Source organism: Dipteris shenzhenensis, chromosome 23 (genome assembly GCF_047967505.1).
Source record: "Dipteris shenzhenensis isolate YYH24624 ecotype China chromosome 23, Dip_SZ_1.0, whole genome shotgun sequence".
Lineage (NCBI taxonomy): Eukaryota > Viridiplantae > Streptophyta > Polypodiopsida > Gleicheniales > Dipteridaceae > Dipteris > Dipteris shenzhenensis.
Genome location: NC_141618.1, coordinates 24,508,320 through 24,526,930, shown reverse-complemented (window position 1 = coordinate 24,526,930; position 18,611 = coordinate 24,508,320). Strand labels below are relative to the sequence as shown.

General features: G+C 43.8%; 1 protein-coding gene across 1 annotated transcript in view; it reads left to right on the top strand.

The window, feature by feature from the left end:
- Positions 1-18,611, top strand: part of PRPL11 (plastid ribosomal protein l11) — a 38,930-nt gene that overhangs the window by 13,008 nt on the left and 7,311 nt on the right. The window contains exon 2 of the mRNA XM_087394666.1: positions 4,726-4,898. Within this exon, the coding sequence (XP_087250792.1) occupies positions 4,726-4,898 (173 nt within the window). The remainder of the gene's footprint in view (positions 1-4,725; positions 4,899-18,611) is intronic.

Below are 18,611 nucleotides of genomic sequence, written 5' to 3'. Positions count from 1 at the left end.
ATATATTCTTCGGCGTGTGGAGGGGGTTTCTTGCTGAAGTTCCTGTAACTTGTTGATGTGCCCCCGCATTGAGGTAGACTTTGTGGGATCCAACAATCTCATCTGGACTTCCAAAGAGACTCTCTTCATGGGAGAGGTTCGATTGTACAAGGACGCCAAATGCTCCCAGATACTTTGGTCACCATCATATGCTTCACGTGATTAATCACCTGAGGAGCACAATTTAGAAACATGAACGACCTTACCCTTGCATTGACACGGTCCCACAGTTGAGGTAGGGTCTCGGCCTCCTTCTCTTGTAGGATCCCTAGATTGGACGCAAAAGGATCAGGCCTGTCAACTCCCACCAAAATGAAGCTTGCCAAATGGTCTCCATTATCACCCGCCAGACACCGTAATTGGGGCCATTCAGTTGACGGTTGATTGGGAAGGTGGGCAGAACTGGAAATTTTGCCTTGCTCTCCGTGGCGTGAAGAGGAAATCGAACCGGAAGAGAGAGTGGATGGGAAAGAAGGTATAGAAGAGGAGTGATGGAAGTAAGGAGAGGAGAGGGCTGACAAAGATGATGAAGAGGCTTGGAGTGGTCCCAACTCTCGAGAACTCCTCCTTTCGAATCTGAAAACACCCTTCCAAAGAATCCATGCCTTCGATGGCACCCGTCCGGTCCACACCTCCGCACGGTGCAGCGGATGTGGACAGACATGAAGAGAGAGAGAGAGAGCAAACCACTCACAAACAAAACTGGAGAGGAGAGAAAGAGGCAAGAGAGACTCCAAGGGATCTCAGGACAAACCCCTGAACTGCGCACAACTGTGCTCCATGAGATGCTCAATAATTGTGGGAAGGGGGCCTTTATATAGGCAGACCCCCCCCCCCCCCCCCCTGCAGGTCGGTTACTACAGATGGGCCGACCTTTGCCCTAGATGGCCGACCCTTGCTGTAGGTGGGCCAACCCCCCTCTCCTGCCCATAGGGGCTGCCACACAGCCCTTTCAAGGAGCTGCTCCTCTGCCATGCATAGGCTGACTAGGCCGCCTCGGTCCGCTGTCCTATAAAGGGCTGCACACAGCCTATAGGTGCTGATCCCCTGCCCTACAGGCTACCCAGCCCGACCAGGCAGAGTAGGTGGCTGACCAGCAGGTCGCCCACCTCTCCTACAGAAAGGCTCATGGGGGCCTGGAAAACAGCAGGTATGCTGCTCCAAAGGTGGCCACACAGGCCCCCACAAGGGCCTGACAAAGGGGCATTCAAGAGAGCTGCCATGCGGCGATCAGCAAGCCAAAGAGGAGCCCTAACCAGAGGCAAACCCTCCTGGGAGCTGTAGCAGAGTGTGCCACCTTAGCAGCCCCATTGGGCCCTGAGCCGCCTCCACCCAGGCACCTCTGCCCTGCTCTACACTAGGCTAACCTCATAGGGGGTGCGCACACCCACAACAAAGGCTCTCACTCAGCCTAACCTAACCTCTCACAGGGTGGGTGCTGGGGATATGAGGGATGCACAAACGTTTCCACACTTCCTCATCAGACTTTGGGATTACAAACTTCCATGATTATTTGTTCACAATGCATCCTACATCATTTGAGTTATGAATCAAAAAGATGATTCATTCACGTGACAAAATGATGGAGAAAATTTGTCTTCAACATCATCTGATGTGTCTCAAACGTTAAAGGAAACTACTTCAAGAGAGACTAGGGATTCGGGAAGTGAGTGCAGCATCTAAGAAAGTTTCCAATAACCCCTAGCTCTACCCATGATGTGGCAATGTAGGGTGTGGACCCTACACTGGAAATCATCCCACTAATGATTGCCCTCATCTTAAGGCAAGACATGCACTTTGCCAGTATGCTCTTTGCAAACAGTGGGGAAATCATGACACTTTGCAATGCCATTATCCCAAGGTGATTCCCCAACCAACGTATCAACCAAGGCCAAAATTGGCCTTGTTAGCGCCACCCAATCCATCTAATCATGCACAATTGGTAGTACAAGGAACTTGCACCCACAAGCAAGGCCCTTTCTCCCTACCTAACCTAACCATGGGACATCAGGAGATGTTAACCTCCAACAATACCAGCGGGAACTGCCTGAGACTACCGAGTGAGCCAAACAGCCAGCAAGATACCCCGGGGCAGTCATGCCCGCTGAGGACCTTCCAGAGGGAATGTGAGGTGAGAGAAGCTTGTGTTAACTCCGAGCTGTTCGAACAGCAGCTAGAAGACCTGCACTGACTTCAAACTTCTAACCATGAACATATACAGAGGAGGGGAGCGGCCAGACCAGCACTCCAGAGCACACAGGCGCACTGCCTGGAGCTTCAAATGTGATCAATGGCGGGACCTGCAAACAGTGATGGCGCTTCCAAAAAGAGTGGATCAAAGGCGAAAAGCAGGGCAGAGGGGGGGCGGGGGGCGACAGCTAGGGGGGATGGCGGTGAAGGAGAGGCTAAGGCGGGGGAAGGGCAGAGAGCAGCGAGCAGGTCGAAGCAGCTGCAGATCCGTACATGTTTCCATATGATCAGCACTTTGTGGAATACTTCAAGGCTTGCACCTGCTGTCTCGTTCTGGACTTTCTCTCATCATTCTAGATCTGTCCACACCATTTAGGGTCAAGGACCAAGGTAGATACTTGTGGAGTTGGTCTGGGCGGCCCTGTCTTGGTGCAGAATTCTCATCCTGTCGATTTGAGATTTGCAAGTGCCAAGCTTAAAGATCTGAATTGTACTACAGCTTGTACAAGAAGGAACTCTTCCTCTCATCCATGAACTCAAAGTTCTGGAAGCATTATCTAAGAGCTGAGTTTGTCGTTGACATTGTTTCAGTCAACCATTGACTAGAGAAAACACATTAAAATGAGCTGTATTTTTATGGACTTTTCATTTTCAGAGTGTGCATGTGGCTGGTAAAGACGACCAAGCTGCTGATGCACTTTCTAGGAGATCCATGTGTCTCTTGCATATCATAAGGAGTTTGTTGCCATGTCAAAGATGATGATTTTCAGGAAGATGTACACAGAATTTACAAGGTAGTTTGACAATTGAAGAATGACAGCTATTGCTTTCACGAAAGACAGTTTTTGTATGGGCTAAATTCAGAAATAATAAAATTTGGAATAACCCCACGCTTCTCCTTTTATGGGTCAGCTTGGGGCCTCTTCCAATTTTGAGTCCTTGTCTCTAGAATTGAGAAGGGGCATTGCCAAGTATGTTGGAAAGTGTCGATGAATTTGTATTGCTTCTAGGATTTGAATGTCCTAGGCTCCACTTTAGGTGGATGTAGCCCAACTCTTCTATGAGGGAATATTGAAACAGAGGAAGGCTTTACTTGCGAAAGGTATTTTTTGGATCCAGGTTGGAAGCAAGGAGCCGAAAACGACACTATATAAAAACTCAGAATTTAAAGAAACGAGTGGGATAATTGTATTACACTTGTATTGATTCTTTGTAGAAACAACTTCAAAGTTCATCCTTGGGATCCTTTTTACATAAAGGGTTGAGAATTTTACGTTCTTGAAGCCTTAGTTTCTCCTCAGAAAACAGATTCCATGGTATACATGATTGCATCTGTGAAAGTTTGCCATTCTCCTTCTACAGATAGCGTTATTTTACCAGCTGTAGTCTTATCGACCCATGTCGGTATAGTCTTCTGCTTTTCTATGCCTATTTTATAAAGTTGATGTATGCAGGCATACTCTGTATTGTCTTCACTTATCTCCATCTATGGCAGTGAATATCAACTTTGGGAGGCTTGTTATCTGGGTGTGGCTGCATTGCTCCTTTATTGAAGTGTTTGATGCGTTTATGCAGTTATCCGAAACTAGCATATAGCCGATGATGCCTCTACTTTTATATGTTTGTTTAGATCCAAATATATATCCTATTTACATTGAGCATGGTAGCATAATCTAATTCTGTTGTGCGTATCCTCAAATTCTTTTGTTTGTGCACTCTCATTCTCTCTAAGGAAATAAAGTTGTTATTTGGCTTGATACCTGATTGGATTCCCCTGCACATGTGGTGAAGAAAAGTTTATCTGCATCTGGCTCTGATACTATAGTATGATAATCATTGGCTTGTCTGCTTATGTGAAGAGACTTCATCTTCAAATGAATGTCTTTCTGTGCATACTTGCACACTGAAAGCAGCGCTTGGTTTTGTGCAGAAATGAAACATTAACGGAACTGTGCGTTTATGGCCCAACATGTACCTAGAGGATTACTCCATGTTAGTGCAAGCTGAACTATATACCTTTGCTTTTAGTGGACTGATGGGTTTGAGGTCTTTAAAAAGAAGGAAAAATTATAATTCATTTTCGTTTTGAGATGCTAAGCGCTAGGTATTGTCTGTCTATCTCCATCAACCTAGCTGCAGGAGGAGGAAGTAGATTGAGATGCCATTGTGTTGGGCCATTAAGCCCATCATGTCTGGTCAAGCCTCTACCCTAGAGAATCGATATAAATTCAGCTTATTGGTATGCGTAGAAGACTGGTTGCATTTGCACCCTTGTCTTTCCTTTTAATTGATTTTTAGCTAGATGTGCATTGTCGTTCAGTTTCATATGTAGCCTGTTTCTGGATGGTGCCCATTTCTTCCTTCTAAAATCCTATTCCTCCTAGCTTGAATGGAAATCAGGAGAAAGGAACTTTTTAATTTTAAATGTCACTGTTCGTGTAAGAAAGACAGATATAAATTATGGAATTGTTAACACCTGGATTGGTTGATATGCAGTGGTTGCAGTAGTGAAGTTGGCGCTTGAAGCTGGAAAAGCGACTCCTGCTCCACCAGTTGGGCCTGCCCTTGGATCTAAGGGTGTCAATATCATGGCCTTTTGCAAGGAATACAATGCAAAGACTGCTGATAAGCCTGGCTATGTCATACCTGTAGAAATCAGTGTTTTTGATGTGAGTACAAATATCTCTTGATGACTCTATTAATTTGCTGTTTGAGACATGCATAAACTTTTGTGCACAGGCTATTTTTTCTGTCTGAGAAAATTGAAAGGAGTCGTATTTTTTGCGTCTTACTAAATGCTCTTAGCCGGGACGTTACTGAATATTGCCAAACTTTGACAAGGGTGATAAGATCATAAACTTTGCCCACTGCAAGTGTTCCATGCTTTTTGGTTGGAGGGCGTGGTGATGTGCTATGATCTGTTGTTGGTTTGTGATCTATATCATTTGCATTTCTCGTATTTTCTCCGAGAATACAATAGTTTGGATGTTCTTGGATTCTCTTGTTGTGTTCAGTTTGTAAAGTCCACAAGTCTGAAACAAAGTTGTTTTTAACTATATATGCCTGTTTGTTTGCATGCACGAGCCCCTGTGCATATTAGGGGGTATGTACATGCTTGTATGCACATACTAGGGTGTATGATGTACATGCGTGTATGTACATACATACAACCAGGCTGGTATAGGCAACTAGACAATGAGTAAGTTCCATAATCACTTTGTAGCTCGGAAAGCTGGCAACATTGCTAGTATGTGTCCATAGAAGATGCTGCAAAGAAGATCATGTAATGAAGGGAAAAATTTGTGCTAAGTTAGTAGGGTTGGCGTTAGAGGAGACACGTGGTTAGGGGCAAATTAGGAGGATACGGAGGGAGGACCGTAAAAGCCTCACCTCCACTGCCTTTATACCAATGTATGCATTTGACTTCTTATTGCTTTATTCTACTTCGCTGTATATAGCCCAGCCAAGGGTCCCTGAGGAGGGTCAATGGGCTGGGGCAGGACAGCACATGTGGAGCCACGGTTGGAGTCATTTATAGGCTCAGCCACTGGTCAGCAGCAGCAGCAGCAGCAGCAGCACATTGGGCAGTCCACAGACTGCCAGGTCAACAAAGACAGGGTCAGGGTGGCCAAACAGGTGCATTAAGCAGTTAATTCTATAGCAGTTAAGGCAGACCTTCTAATGTCAGAGAATAAGGGTCAACTTCCCATTTGTAAGCCCCAAATTGAGGAACTGGGGGAGTGACACCTGTAGAAGTGTAGGGAGCGTGAAGAGGGATGAAGAAGCTGCCTTGTTGAAAGCACCTAGGCTGCCACATGGACAGCATACGATTGTCCTCCTTGTGATCCACCCACTAGGGCAGATCTGTCCTTGAATGAAGAGCGATGGTGTTGGCTATCCTATGGGCCACACATGGGGAAAGCCATGGGGCATTAATGCAGCCAGCATATTGCCCTCGTAGATGGGCATGAGGGGCTGCTGATAGGTCTGCATGAAGGCAGGCGGGTCAAGGCAAGGACTGGTTTGGTTGGCCAGCTCACAGACTGGTCAGCCAGCACACTATTCTGGTTGGCCAAATCCTAACTGGGTTGGCCAGAACAGGGCCCTCCAGCTCCATTGTGGGCACTTGCAAGCAGCAGTAGAGTGTGCTCTTGAATCGCAGCAAAGGTAATACATTCTGGCTGATCCTAAGCACCTTGCTGCTGCACTGCTGGTAGGCCTGCATGAAGGCAGGTGGGTCAAGGTGAGGACTCTTTCGGTTGGCCAGCTCACAGACTGGTCAGAGCAAGGTGAAAGGAAGGCACTAGCAGAAGAAGCAGCCCTTGGCCATTGTGAGCAGCTGAAACAGTGAGTAGGCTACATAGGGCAGAAGGGGTACTGCAGAGTTAGTTTGAAGCACCTACCTAAGCCACTGAAGACCTCTGTTGAGAGGCGTGCAGCAGTTAGGGCAACTAGTGGCCTCAGTTTGAGCACTAGTGGGCAGCACCCCGCTGTCCACGTAGAGTGGTTTGTGTGTGAACATTTTGTAAAGATTGTGGGTCATATCTTTGGACGTTTTTATGCAGTAATTGACTGTCTATTCCATATCTGAGTGTGGTTTACATTTACATGTATGTGTGCACATCTCAAGTAAGTTTTTGTTTACCGCTTTTTTCTTCTCTTTCATTTTCTCTTTTATTTTCTTTGTAGATTTTTGATCTTTAGAACAACAAAAAATTCTAAATTTGTATGATTGGACTTATTCTAGTCTTACAAAGGTATATATATAAGATCTAGAGTTCTCAGGTGTGATCCCATGGATTATTCATTTTCTGTTGCGTATTCTAACACTGCACCAGAAGCTAGAATTTAAGCTACATGTACATGATAGAGACTTTCCAACATTTATGGAGCTCACAAAGAGGCAGATCTATACTGCAGTAGGAGAGCCATATTGTGGTGTGAAGGAGATTGGGTAGGAGTCTCACTGTCTGTAGCTACTGGAGCCTACAAGAAGGCCCATGGCAGAATAGAAGAGTCTACTTCAATAGGTGCAGCATATGGAGCTGGTTTTGGTACCTTATTTCAGGGAGGGCATGATGTTCAATCTGTAGCTTTTATTAGTGAAAAGCTGACACACACCAGCACAGGTTAAACATCCTATGCATGAAATGGAGTGTTTGTTGTTATTCATGCATTGAAGAAGTGGAGGCATTACTTATATGGCTCTGAGTTTATGGTGTGTGGGTAACACATCACTCAAGTAATTCTGTAATGCTTCAGAGTTGTGTGGCCATAAGGCTAGATGGTCTGAGCTTATGCAGGATGTCAACTTTGAAGTCCCAATACAGGAGGCGAACCACGACTGTGGTGGCTGATGTGTTGAGTCGGATTGGTTTTGTGAACTTTATGAGTTTCGTTGAGATTCGGGGTGCTTGTTGTCTATCCCTCAGATTGTGTATGAGGCTTTGACCTATGCTATCTTTGAGGACTATACTCTCAGTTATTGGTTATTCTTTACTTCTGTCTAGTACTAAAGATCTGAATATTCCAATGAAACATTCTGTGTGCACACATCAATTAATTGAATTTACTGGATTACTTTCCTTTGTTCCAAAGTTCTTCCTTTGGTTTACATTCTTCCACTATGTAGGTGTAGCGGGAAATAGACTATCCTCACACTCTCTCTCTTGCTCAATACTAACTGCAACTGCAAGATGATGCACTCAATACACCAAGTGATGCTATGGATGTGAGTGACAGAATCAGAGGGAGAGAATGTAGTGGACCTCCGAAGAGGAAATAGATACAATTGAATAATGAATGCCCAAAGGGCTGAATACAATTGTATGAAGGGGCTGAAACCCTCACTGCAAAACTGGAAAGACTAGACTACCTAGAGGAGATGAATCCTCACTAGATCCCTGAAGATCCTCTTGACTCCACACTCCTCCACATGCCTTCCATACGCTTGGCATGTGGCCTCTCTTATATTATTGGAACACATGGACATGAGCCCACCTCTTTATATGACTCACTCTTCCTATTTTCTAAAAACCCCATAACATCCCATACACAAATAACTCTCACCCCATACCAAGGTATTTATCATTCATACACATGGTATTTACAATGATCCATTCCACTCATCCTCTCAATCCCATACATCATCCTCTCAATTCCATATAATATCTTAGAAAATAGAAATAAGTGAGAGCTGCTAGGCTATCACTTGATACTCAAACTCTTATCAAACATAGAAGAAAACAATACCAGTGCCAAATAAAAAATATTAATTTTTGGCGTCACATCTTTCCCCCGCCAGCAGATTCTCTCTAGTGATAGAAAGAGTCTACAGCCCTCAAGGTGGTCGAGCATAGAAGAATTTAAGGCGATACTCATTGGTGTATCCAGGTATCACCATGCCATCAACATCCTCAAGCTGATAGGTTCCATTCGTGAACTTCTTTTTGACTCGATATGGTCCCTCGCATTGGCCGATAAACTTTTTGTCTAGCCGCTTGTTTAGACGGCTATCAAATCTCCTTCTGCAATGTAAGGCTTGTAAACTGCATTCATCCAAGGCTTCTAGCTGTACCAAGCGTTGAGCATAGGCATCCTCTTGTCCTCCTTTTCTTGCAACAGCAGTGCGAAGACTATGTATCTCCAATTCAATGGGCAAAATGGCTTCTATTCCATGCACTAGTTGGAATGGTTCTAACGCAATAGCTAGCTTGTGTGTGGTTCTGTAAGCCCATAAAACTTCTGCTAAGTGCCTATCCCAATGCCTTTTCTTGGTGTCTACAAGCTTTCCCATTGAATTGCACAACAATTGATTTGTTTTCTCAGCCAAGACATTACATCAGGGATAGTATGGCGTGGACATGCTATGATTTATCTATCCCAATGCCTTTTCTTGGTGTCTACAAGCTTTCCCATTGAATTGCACAACAATCCACTTGTTTTCTCAGCCAAGACATTACATCAGGGATAGTATGGCGTGGACATGCTATGATTTATCTTTAGCTAATGCACCACATCTTCAATTAGTTAATTTCTAAAAGAGGTTTCTCCATCAGTGAGAATTTCCAAAGGACAATCAAAGCACGAATAAATTTGATCAAAGAGAAATTTTGCAACTGTGCTTGCCTTGCTATTGACTGTGGCCTTGGCCTTTGCCCACCGAGTCGCATAATCTGTGGCCACCAATAAATAATGCTTGCCCTGAGATGAGCGAGGGACTGGTCCCACAAAGTCCAACCCCCACCTCTCAAATGGTCCATATGCTGGAATAGGCGTCAAGGGCCCATGAATCAACTATCGCCTTCCAAACTTTTGGCATACTTTACAACTATGACACCATTCATATACATCCTTATGGAGGCGTGGCCAAAAGTAACTTGCATTAAGAATTCTCCGAGCTGTCCTCGCTGAAGCAAAATGACCGGAGCATTCATGACACATTTCTAGGATTCTCCTAGTCTCCATGGGATGGACGACCCGACGGAGCATCTTGTATTTTTCTAATTTATAAAGAATGTCATAAACAATAGTATAGGGACAAGCCTTCCTTACCAATCTCTGCTTCTGTTTCTGCTTCTGTTGTGGAGTTAACCCTCGAGGAAACATGCCTTCATCCACATATTGCTGAACATCTTGCAGTTCTGGCCATCCGGTGTCTATCAAAGAAACCACCCCCCGGTCCGTTGGAATGGTCACCTCCCCATCTGTAAGCTCCCATATGAGGAGAGCATGGGGGAGGGTGCCCCAAAAGAAGAGAGGAGGGTACCTAGCTAATCTGCAAGAGCATAAGGCGGGAGTAGAGGACAGCAGTAGGGACCCAAGAGAAGAGGCCATGAGCTCACGGATGACATCAGCAACAGTATGGAACAGTACGGAGCTGAGGCGCACACATGTGGGCAGATCAGGGAGCCAAGAAATAGTGCAGCATAGTGGGGTCTATGGGCAGGTATTCAGCCTGCAGCAGGGTCCCCAGCAGCAGCAAAGGGGAGCCTAGCAGCAGCCCAAAAGGGCTTGGCTAGGGCCCTTATATCGGGCTGGTTGGGCTGAGCCAACCAGGTCGGTTGGGCCAGCCAACCAGGTCTGTCCAGTCGGCCCATTTAGGGCTGGCTGGTCGGTCCATTTAAAAGGGCCTTGAGCCCTATAAAAGGAGAGGCACTTGCCTCATTTCATCATCCAGCATAGCCAGCAGTTCCAGGGCAGAAAGGAGCAGCAGGAAGCCTACTCTCTGGGCCTATCTATAGGAGGTGAGAGAGTGCAACAAGGGCTGCAGACTTAGCCAGGAAGGGCTGGACCTTGGCTGTCTTCTAGGGCAGCAAGGTGCTGTGATCATCATCACTTGCAGCAGCAAACAGCTAGCAGATAGGAGCAGAAAAGGAGCTTCCCTTGGGCCCCTTTTATAGGCCCTGAGGCCTGGCAAAAATACCCACCAGTCTGCCCTGACTGGGCCGACTGGACAGACCAGGTTGACTGGCCCAACCGACCTGGTTGGCTCAGCCCAACCAGCCCTATATAAGGGCCCTTTGCTCGCCCTTTGTTCCATGCAGCAGCTCCTTTGCTGCTGTCCTGCCACCTGCCAGCTCTGCTTGCAAGCCATAGACCTGCCCATAGACCCCCACTATACTGCACCTTGCTGCAGCCCTTTGCCGGCGCCTTGTCCTGGCCGTACCTCTTCCGTACACTGCCCTGCAGCAGCCTGTACAGATCCGTACAGCTTTGTACCCTGCTCCGTACACATGCTGATGTCAGCGCGCCTTTCATAGGGTCCTGCTGCAGTCCACTGAGTGCCTCATGCCAGGCCTGATCCAAGACACTGTGTCCCCGCCATCTTCCTGCACATGAGCTGCTCCTGATGCAGCCATTCATCCTTGGGATACCCCACCAACCATGAATGCTCCAGATCTGTCCCAGATCCACACATCCAGGTAGTCTCTCTTTGGGCACATCTTGCCCTAGGTCTCCCTCCCCCACGCTCTCCTCATTTGGGGGCTTACAGATGGGGAGGTGACCTTTCCAACAATAACTGGCTGATAGGAGAAGGACCTTGTGGTAAGATCAGAGGACCACACCATTGGTGGGACTCTAGATCTATATCTTTTGTATTGTGTCCATAGTTTTGGACGGAAATATATTTTGGTGGTTTCTCTATCAGGCTGGTTCATTGTCTATTGATGAGTCTGCACATCTAATCTATGTGACGCACATTAAGTAAAGAAGTTTGTGATTCCATACCCCACACGCACACTGTGTGAGCTCCTGGGCATTACTATAAGTCTTCCGCTGTGTGTACCCTCTGTTGGGCAATTTCTAACAGGTCTTGTACTACAATGGCTTGAGTAGCTAACTCATTTGTCCTTTGATTTTCTTTTCTGTTTATATGAATAAACTTGCAAAAATCAAATTGACTACATAGTGCCATAGCCTTTTGATTAAGCTCCTTCAAATGAGGACTTTTTGTCTTGTAATGCCCTTGCATTTGCTTTATAATAAGCTGAGAATCTCCTCTTACTTTCAATTCTTTAACTTGACTTTAAAGACAACCCAAGAATCAAAGCATTATACTCAGCTGCATTGTTAGTTGTGATGCCTGGAAGCTCTTGTCCCCTAGCCCATACTTCTTGACCTTCAAAATTCATCAAGACCATCTCTGTAAGCTGTCGGCTGGCATAATAGATGGGTTGCATTCTATATGACTCTCCTTTTTGTAGCAATACAGCACCAACTGAATGCAAAGATACACTTGGATATACATAAAAGTCTTGAGACCAATCAGGGGGCTTCAATATTGGGCCCTTACTCATGGCCTCCTTAAGTTGCTGAAAAGACTCTTGCTGCTGCACACCCCATTGGAAAGAAACTCCTTTTCTTGTCAACAAGTTCATGGGATGCACTATCTCTGTGAAATCATCACAAAAGCGTTGATAATACTTGCTCTTTCCTAGAATTCTGCGAATACCAGTGACACTCTCAGGACTTAGCAATGCCATGATTGCTTGAACCTTGTCAGGATCCATTTGCAGGCCTTCTTTAGACACAATATGCCCCAACAAGACTACTTTTGTTTGAGCCAAATGACACTTGCTAGGATTTAGACACCCTTTTGCTTCATCAATTCTAGCTAAGGCCATTTTTAACTTCTCCATGTGATCTATGTGTCGAGAATAAATGCAAAAATTATCGAAAAACACCCTTATGAACTTTTTCAAGTAAGGCTCGAGCACTTGACTCATGAACCTTTGAAATGTAGCTGGTGCATTGGTCAACCCAAAAGGCATTACTTTGTAAGCATAAACTCCCCAAGGTGTGACAAATGATGTTTTCTTTTGATCTTCCTTCCGAATACGAATTTGAAAGTATCCAGAATACCCATTACATACAGAATACATCTCATGGCCTGCTACTTGGTCTAGTATTTCATCTTGGAATGGCAAAGGAAAATGATCTCTCTTAGTGCATGCATTCAAAGGACGAAAGTCCACACAAACCCACCACTTATTTTCTTTCTTTGGTGTGACAACTACATGAGATATCCATTCGGAATCATCAACATGAAAGATGAATCCCGCCTCAAGTAGTTGTGTTATCTCTATCTTTAGTGCCTCAGCTTGGATTACCTCCAATCGCCTTAAGCATTAGCACAACTGGCTTGCTTTTTGGCTTCAACTCAATCTTGTGCTCCACAAGAGAGACTGGTCGAACCTGTGGATAGCTTGTTGCAAAGAGATATGAAAAATCATCTAGCATATCCGAGTATTGGAGCTTCTCACTACTTGATAGAGAATCACCAAGAAGCTCTTCATTGCGTTGGCATCGTTTAGTGTGCTCCACATTCTCTACATGAAGTGTCTTTACAGGATCTTCTTGTACCACAACCTTGTTCCCTCCTGACTCATCTTGATCAGCACCAAGACAAAAACCAAAGGCCACTCCTTCCACCTCACCCTCTGAGCTGGACTCCTCGGAGCTACACTGTGTCTGTTCTTCTTCATCAGAGCTCGAATTGATGTTGAAGACTCCTCCTTGACAACTTTCTTTTTGCGACTTCTGATGTTGTAGCACATCTTCTTATCATTTCTCTGCAAAATCAATTCTTCAGTATCCCACTTTTGAACAACCTTCACCTTGCGTAGCCAAGGCCTTCCCAAAATCAATGGATAGGCACGTGCATTTGGCTTGGTAGGGATCACCTGAAAAGTAGTTAGCACAGAAATTCCACATACATTTATTTCTAGATTCTTCACAACTTCCAAGGTCTTTACCCTAGTGTTGTCAGCCAATTTGATGCGATAAGGAGAGGTAGTACTAGAGTATTTTAAATCATCATCTATCATGGTCTTCTCACTTAAGACATTAATTGATGCACTTCCATCAATCTAAACATTAGAAATCACTTGACCATCAATGATCACATCAACCACAAGTACATCATCACGAACCTCTATATCTACCTTTTGAACAACAAGAATGGTACTTTTCTTCTTTTTCTTCTTTTTCTTCTTTGACAGTCTTATGCTTGCTAGCTTTCCCCATTCCTCCCGTAGTTTCGGAGACAAAGTAAGTAATTGACCAAAGGTGATATGAGCTTCATTTTCTTTAAGATCGGATAACAAGTCATAGCTTCCAATGCCTTGTCCTAAAGGAAAGTCTGACTGGCTAATTCTTCTTCTAGATGCCTTCTTTTTCTTATTACGGTGTTCCTCTTCTTGATGTTTCTCATCTACTTCTTCCTTGCTTTCTTCTTCTTCTTTTGCTTTACCACCCCCCCGTTTAGCCATCATTACCTCTCTTTCCTTATCCCCCGAAGAAGCTTCTAACAAGGATACTTGTTTTTCTTCTTTCTAGGACACTCCAGGTGATAGTGACCTTTTTTATTACATTCATAGTAAGTGACCCCACTCTGATCTCGAGGCCCTATCTTCACTCTTTGGTGCTCTAGGTTGTCGTGCATTAACCAAATGTAATTTCAAATTAGCAAACTCTGCAATCAATTGGGAGATAGAATGATCTAGCTCAGAGGACTTTGGTACATGAGGAGTGCCCATTACCTTCACCTTAGAAGTTGCAGTTGTTGAAGACACAAAAGAGGATTCGATCTTTAGAGAAGCTTCTTTCTTGGTCGCAATGTGAAGTGCCTCCATGTATGTTATTGGATCTTTACTCATTACTTTTGAGCAAAGACGAGGCTCCAAAGCCATAACAAATTTGCTTATCTTTAAGTGTTCTATTCCTACGGGACTTTGAGGGACCGATTATGTAGATGCCACAGTTCGCAAAGCTGCCTTTTCATACTTTGTCCATAAAGTTTCATATCGGATTGCCAACGCAGAGACCATCTCACTCTCTCCTTGATAGAACCGGTCTAACGGCAACATCAAAGCATTTGGCGACTCCACTGTCCCAAATCTTTGCTTCATTAGCCACCACTTGGTTTCAGTCCTCCTTGGTAGAGTCCGACAAGGCCTCATGCCAACTCAAGGCTACAGCTTTAAGAAAATTAGGCAAAATCTCCGCCTGATCCTTCATGGACCATCCAGAAAGCCAGCATCCTCGAACAAAATCCTGAAGATAAGACTTCGGGTATTTCCCTTAGGTCCCTTGAAACATTGGAATCTTCACCATGATGAAACACATAAAGGAATCATCAAGATACAAATAATATGCCAAACAAGATGTTTGGATCCCACAGAGCCTTAGTATACAAAGACCAACTTATTATGCATAACCACTTGTTGAAAACCTTTCATAATGTGATCCTCAACAAAATCTTCAAAAATAAGTGACCAACCAACACCATGAAAACATTGTGTATACATGCATTCAAGAATCACCCTTGTCACAATTGGAAGTGCACATAATAGCTTCAAGATATTGTACTCTTCATCATTTGCATAGCAAAAGAAGTTGAAAGCATTGAGAATCACCACTCCATTGTTATAGTCAAAAACTATCCAAAGACTCAACTCTTCTTCACACCAAGCTGCCAGTGCATGAAACAATTCTTAATCTATTATTATGCATGCTGTCGGCATTGTCGATTCACCAATATATTCAAGAGTGCAAACATAAAGGATATGATCATGATGATCGTGCGAATAGCTTGAACATCACCTTCACAATCTTCTAGTTTTCTTAAATTGTGCCTTCTGACGGCATTGTCGATTCACCAATATATTCAAGAGTGCAAACATAAAGGATATGATCATGATGACCGTGCGAATAGCTTGAACATCACCTTCACAATCTTCTAGTTCTCTTAAACGGGCTGCAATCTCTTCTAACAGAGTTCTTTCAGGCATCTTCTTTATCACATTAGAAAACACATGCCTATACTAGGCATAACATGCAATCAAGTACACCCGAGACTGTTTAGTAAGATGGGATGAATCCAATACCAAACGTACTCAGCGTTTCCACCAAAAGATGTGACATGAAGTTGGGGGTAATAAACTTCATGCATCTCTTCACTTTCTATAGCTTTCGAACTGAGTGATAGAGATATTTGTCACTGGGAAAGGAACATTAAAAGAAGCTTTTATACCAAGAGACCACACCATACTATCCTCCCTTATATGAGAATGAAGATGGTAACATCCCAAGTGATGTTGTACTCAAGCATAAGGAATAGAAAAGGATCAGAGGAGGCCATAATCTCAGCAAGCCGGTCTGCGCCAAAGAGAAGAGCGATACGTTGTTGAAAGAAGATCTTGCGGCTCAATATGACATGAATTGATATATATCGAGGAGTTTGAAGAGGCTGATTGGGTTGGATGGGTAGGTTTCGAGAAAACATTGCACCTCTTTCATAGACACCTTTATACTTAACTTAAAACACTCTCTAAACTGTCATAAGACACAGAGACCCATAACTTTCAGCAGAGACATGATATAAAATATTTAAACACATATCTAGATGCGTCTTGAAATGAGCTTCGCTCTGATATAAGTTTCATAAGAAACAGAGAAGCGGTCGGAAAGATATGGACAGTTATGCTCCTCGAAGAGAGCTTCGTGCTGATATAAGTTTCGTCCAAATTGGACCACCGAGCGAAAAGTTATGAGCAAAATACTGAGAGGGGGTCAAACTGTCATGAAAAACACCTACTACTTCTACTGTTGCCAACTTGGGAGAATACTACCTCCATGCTTAGACTTCATCAATGATCCAAGTCCCGTAGAGATTGCCTAGGAGGGAAGGAAGAGCTCTCTTTGTGGCTTGGAAAATAGATAAACCATGTATGTGCAACGAGTGCCCGAATAGACAACACTTTTGCGCACTTTGGAAGAGAAAACAATGAAAAAATGAAAGAGACACTCAAGAGAGAGAACCTGAAGTGACCTTCATTACCAATAGAGTGAGACTCCACTTCAATGCAACTCAAAATACTACAAACACAAGGGAAAAGAAGATGTTTAATACGTACAAGAGGGAGCGGAAGCTCCAAGACTACTCATAGAGAGAGAATGAACTAGAGAGAGATGGACTCAAGAGTCTACATCAGAGAATATCTACAAGAGGGAGAGAAGGCTCATGGAAGAGGCTTGAGGAGACTAGAGCTACAGCAACATGAGGCCTAATGGTGGAAGAGATGATGAACAAGGGAGAGGAGGGCTCCTTTTATAGAGATTTTGTCATCCTCCTTCACCCATTTACAATTGCTGCTTGTAGATTCTTTTCCCTATCAATCACATAAGCCCGTATGTCACCATCCATGTCCTTTTTGGCTACTCTTGCCATGTGTCCCATCAAAAGATGCTCAAGACTCTTAAAATATTAAGAAAGTCAAGAGTTCCCCACATGGAGCCGATAGGGATCCTCTCTTTTCCATATGTCCACATCCTCCTTATTCCACATGGAAATTCTAGAAGGATTCCTCTTGACTTCACACTCCTTCACATGCCTTCCACATGCTTGGCATGTGGCCTCTCTTATATTATTGGAACACATGGACATGAGCCCACCTCTTTATATGACTCTTGATATTTTCTAAAAATCCCATAATATCCCATACACAAATAACTCTCACTCCATACCAAGGTATTTATAATTCATACACATGGTATTTATAATGATCCATTCCACTCATCCTCTCAATCCCATACAATATCTTAGAAAATAGAAATAAGTGAGAGCTGCTAGGCTATTACTTGATACACAAACTCTTATCAAACAAAGAAGAAAACAATACTAATGCCAAATAAAAAATATCAATTTTTGGCGTCACAATACTAACTGCAATTGCAAGATGATGCTCTCAATATACAAAGTAATGCTGTGGATGTGAGTGAGAGAATCAGAGGGAGAGAATGTAGTGGACTGAAAGCAGTAGATGCTAGAGAATTGATCATAAAGGCTGCACCCTATCAACTCATTGTAGGACAACTATACAAGATGGGCAAGGACCAGATATTAAGAAGATGTGTAATGCCTCATGAGATCATGCCAATCCTAAGTGAAGTCCATGGGTAGAGTCATTGATTACATAGACTAGAGATGCGCCACACTATTTCTATATGAGGTAACCCGACTCAGAGTCAATAGGCTTGCCACGAGCCCCCAGACAATATGAGATTATATATGTTATATTTATGAACAAAATAAATACCATGTATGTATAGACGTTTTGTATAGAATATGTACGTAGAAAACTTGCCTAAAATACATCTAATGTATCATGTATATATGTGCAAATGTACCTTTATAGACCTTTGGTGTATGTGTATGTATGTATGTAACTAATAAACATTTATTTCAAAATGTTGCTGAAACTCTGAAACCTTTCAACGAAAAGTTGCGTTGTGACTATGTTGGTGTGTCGTATCCTGCAAACTCTCTTCGCTTGGGATAGCTTGTTGTCTTCCTATTCGATCTCTAAATCATGCTAGGCTCTTTTCTCTCTATTTAACCAATGTGGTTTGATCTTTGTCTTGAGAAAATGCCATCTTTTTGTTTGACTCCCAAAAGGTCCCAAGAGTGTTGTGGCACAAGATATGTAATTTTTTGTCTAGAATGTTGCCAGCATCTATCTTCAACTATGTGCTGCATTCTACCTTGCTTTGTACATGCCCTCTATTTGGTTGTTTCATTGCCTTGTGTGGTAGGTGGGATCTGAGAGACAACTCAGATGTACAGCCAAGACAAAATAGATATATATCAAGTACAAAAACTTGCCAACAAATGCACCAATGCATCTAGAAACAATCCCTGAGGTAAGGTAGCAAAAGAAGGCTCTGTTTACTGCATCCTATGTAGGTAACAGCGAGTCCTCAACGACATTCTTTGGGACCCTTTGGACTGCCTAAAATAAACACTAAGAGGATCTCTGTTTGCTGTCCATGTGGCAGCCATCTTGCTGCCCACATGCCATCCTCAGCCCATCCCCCTA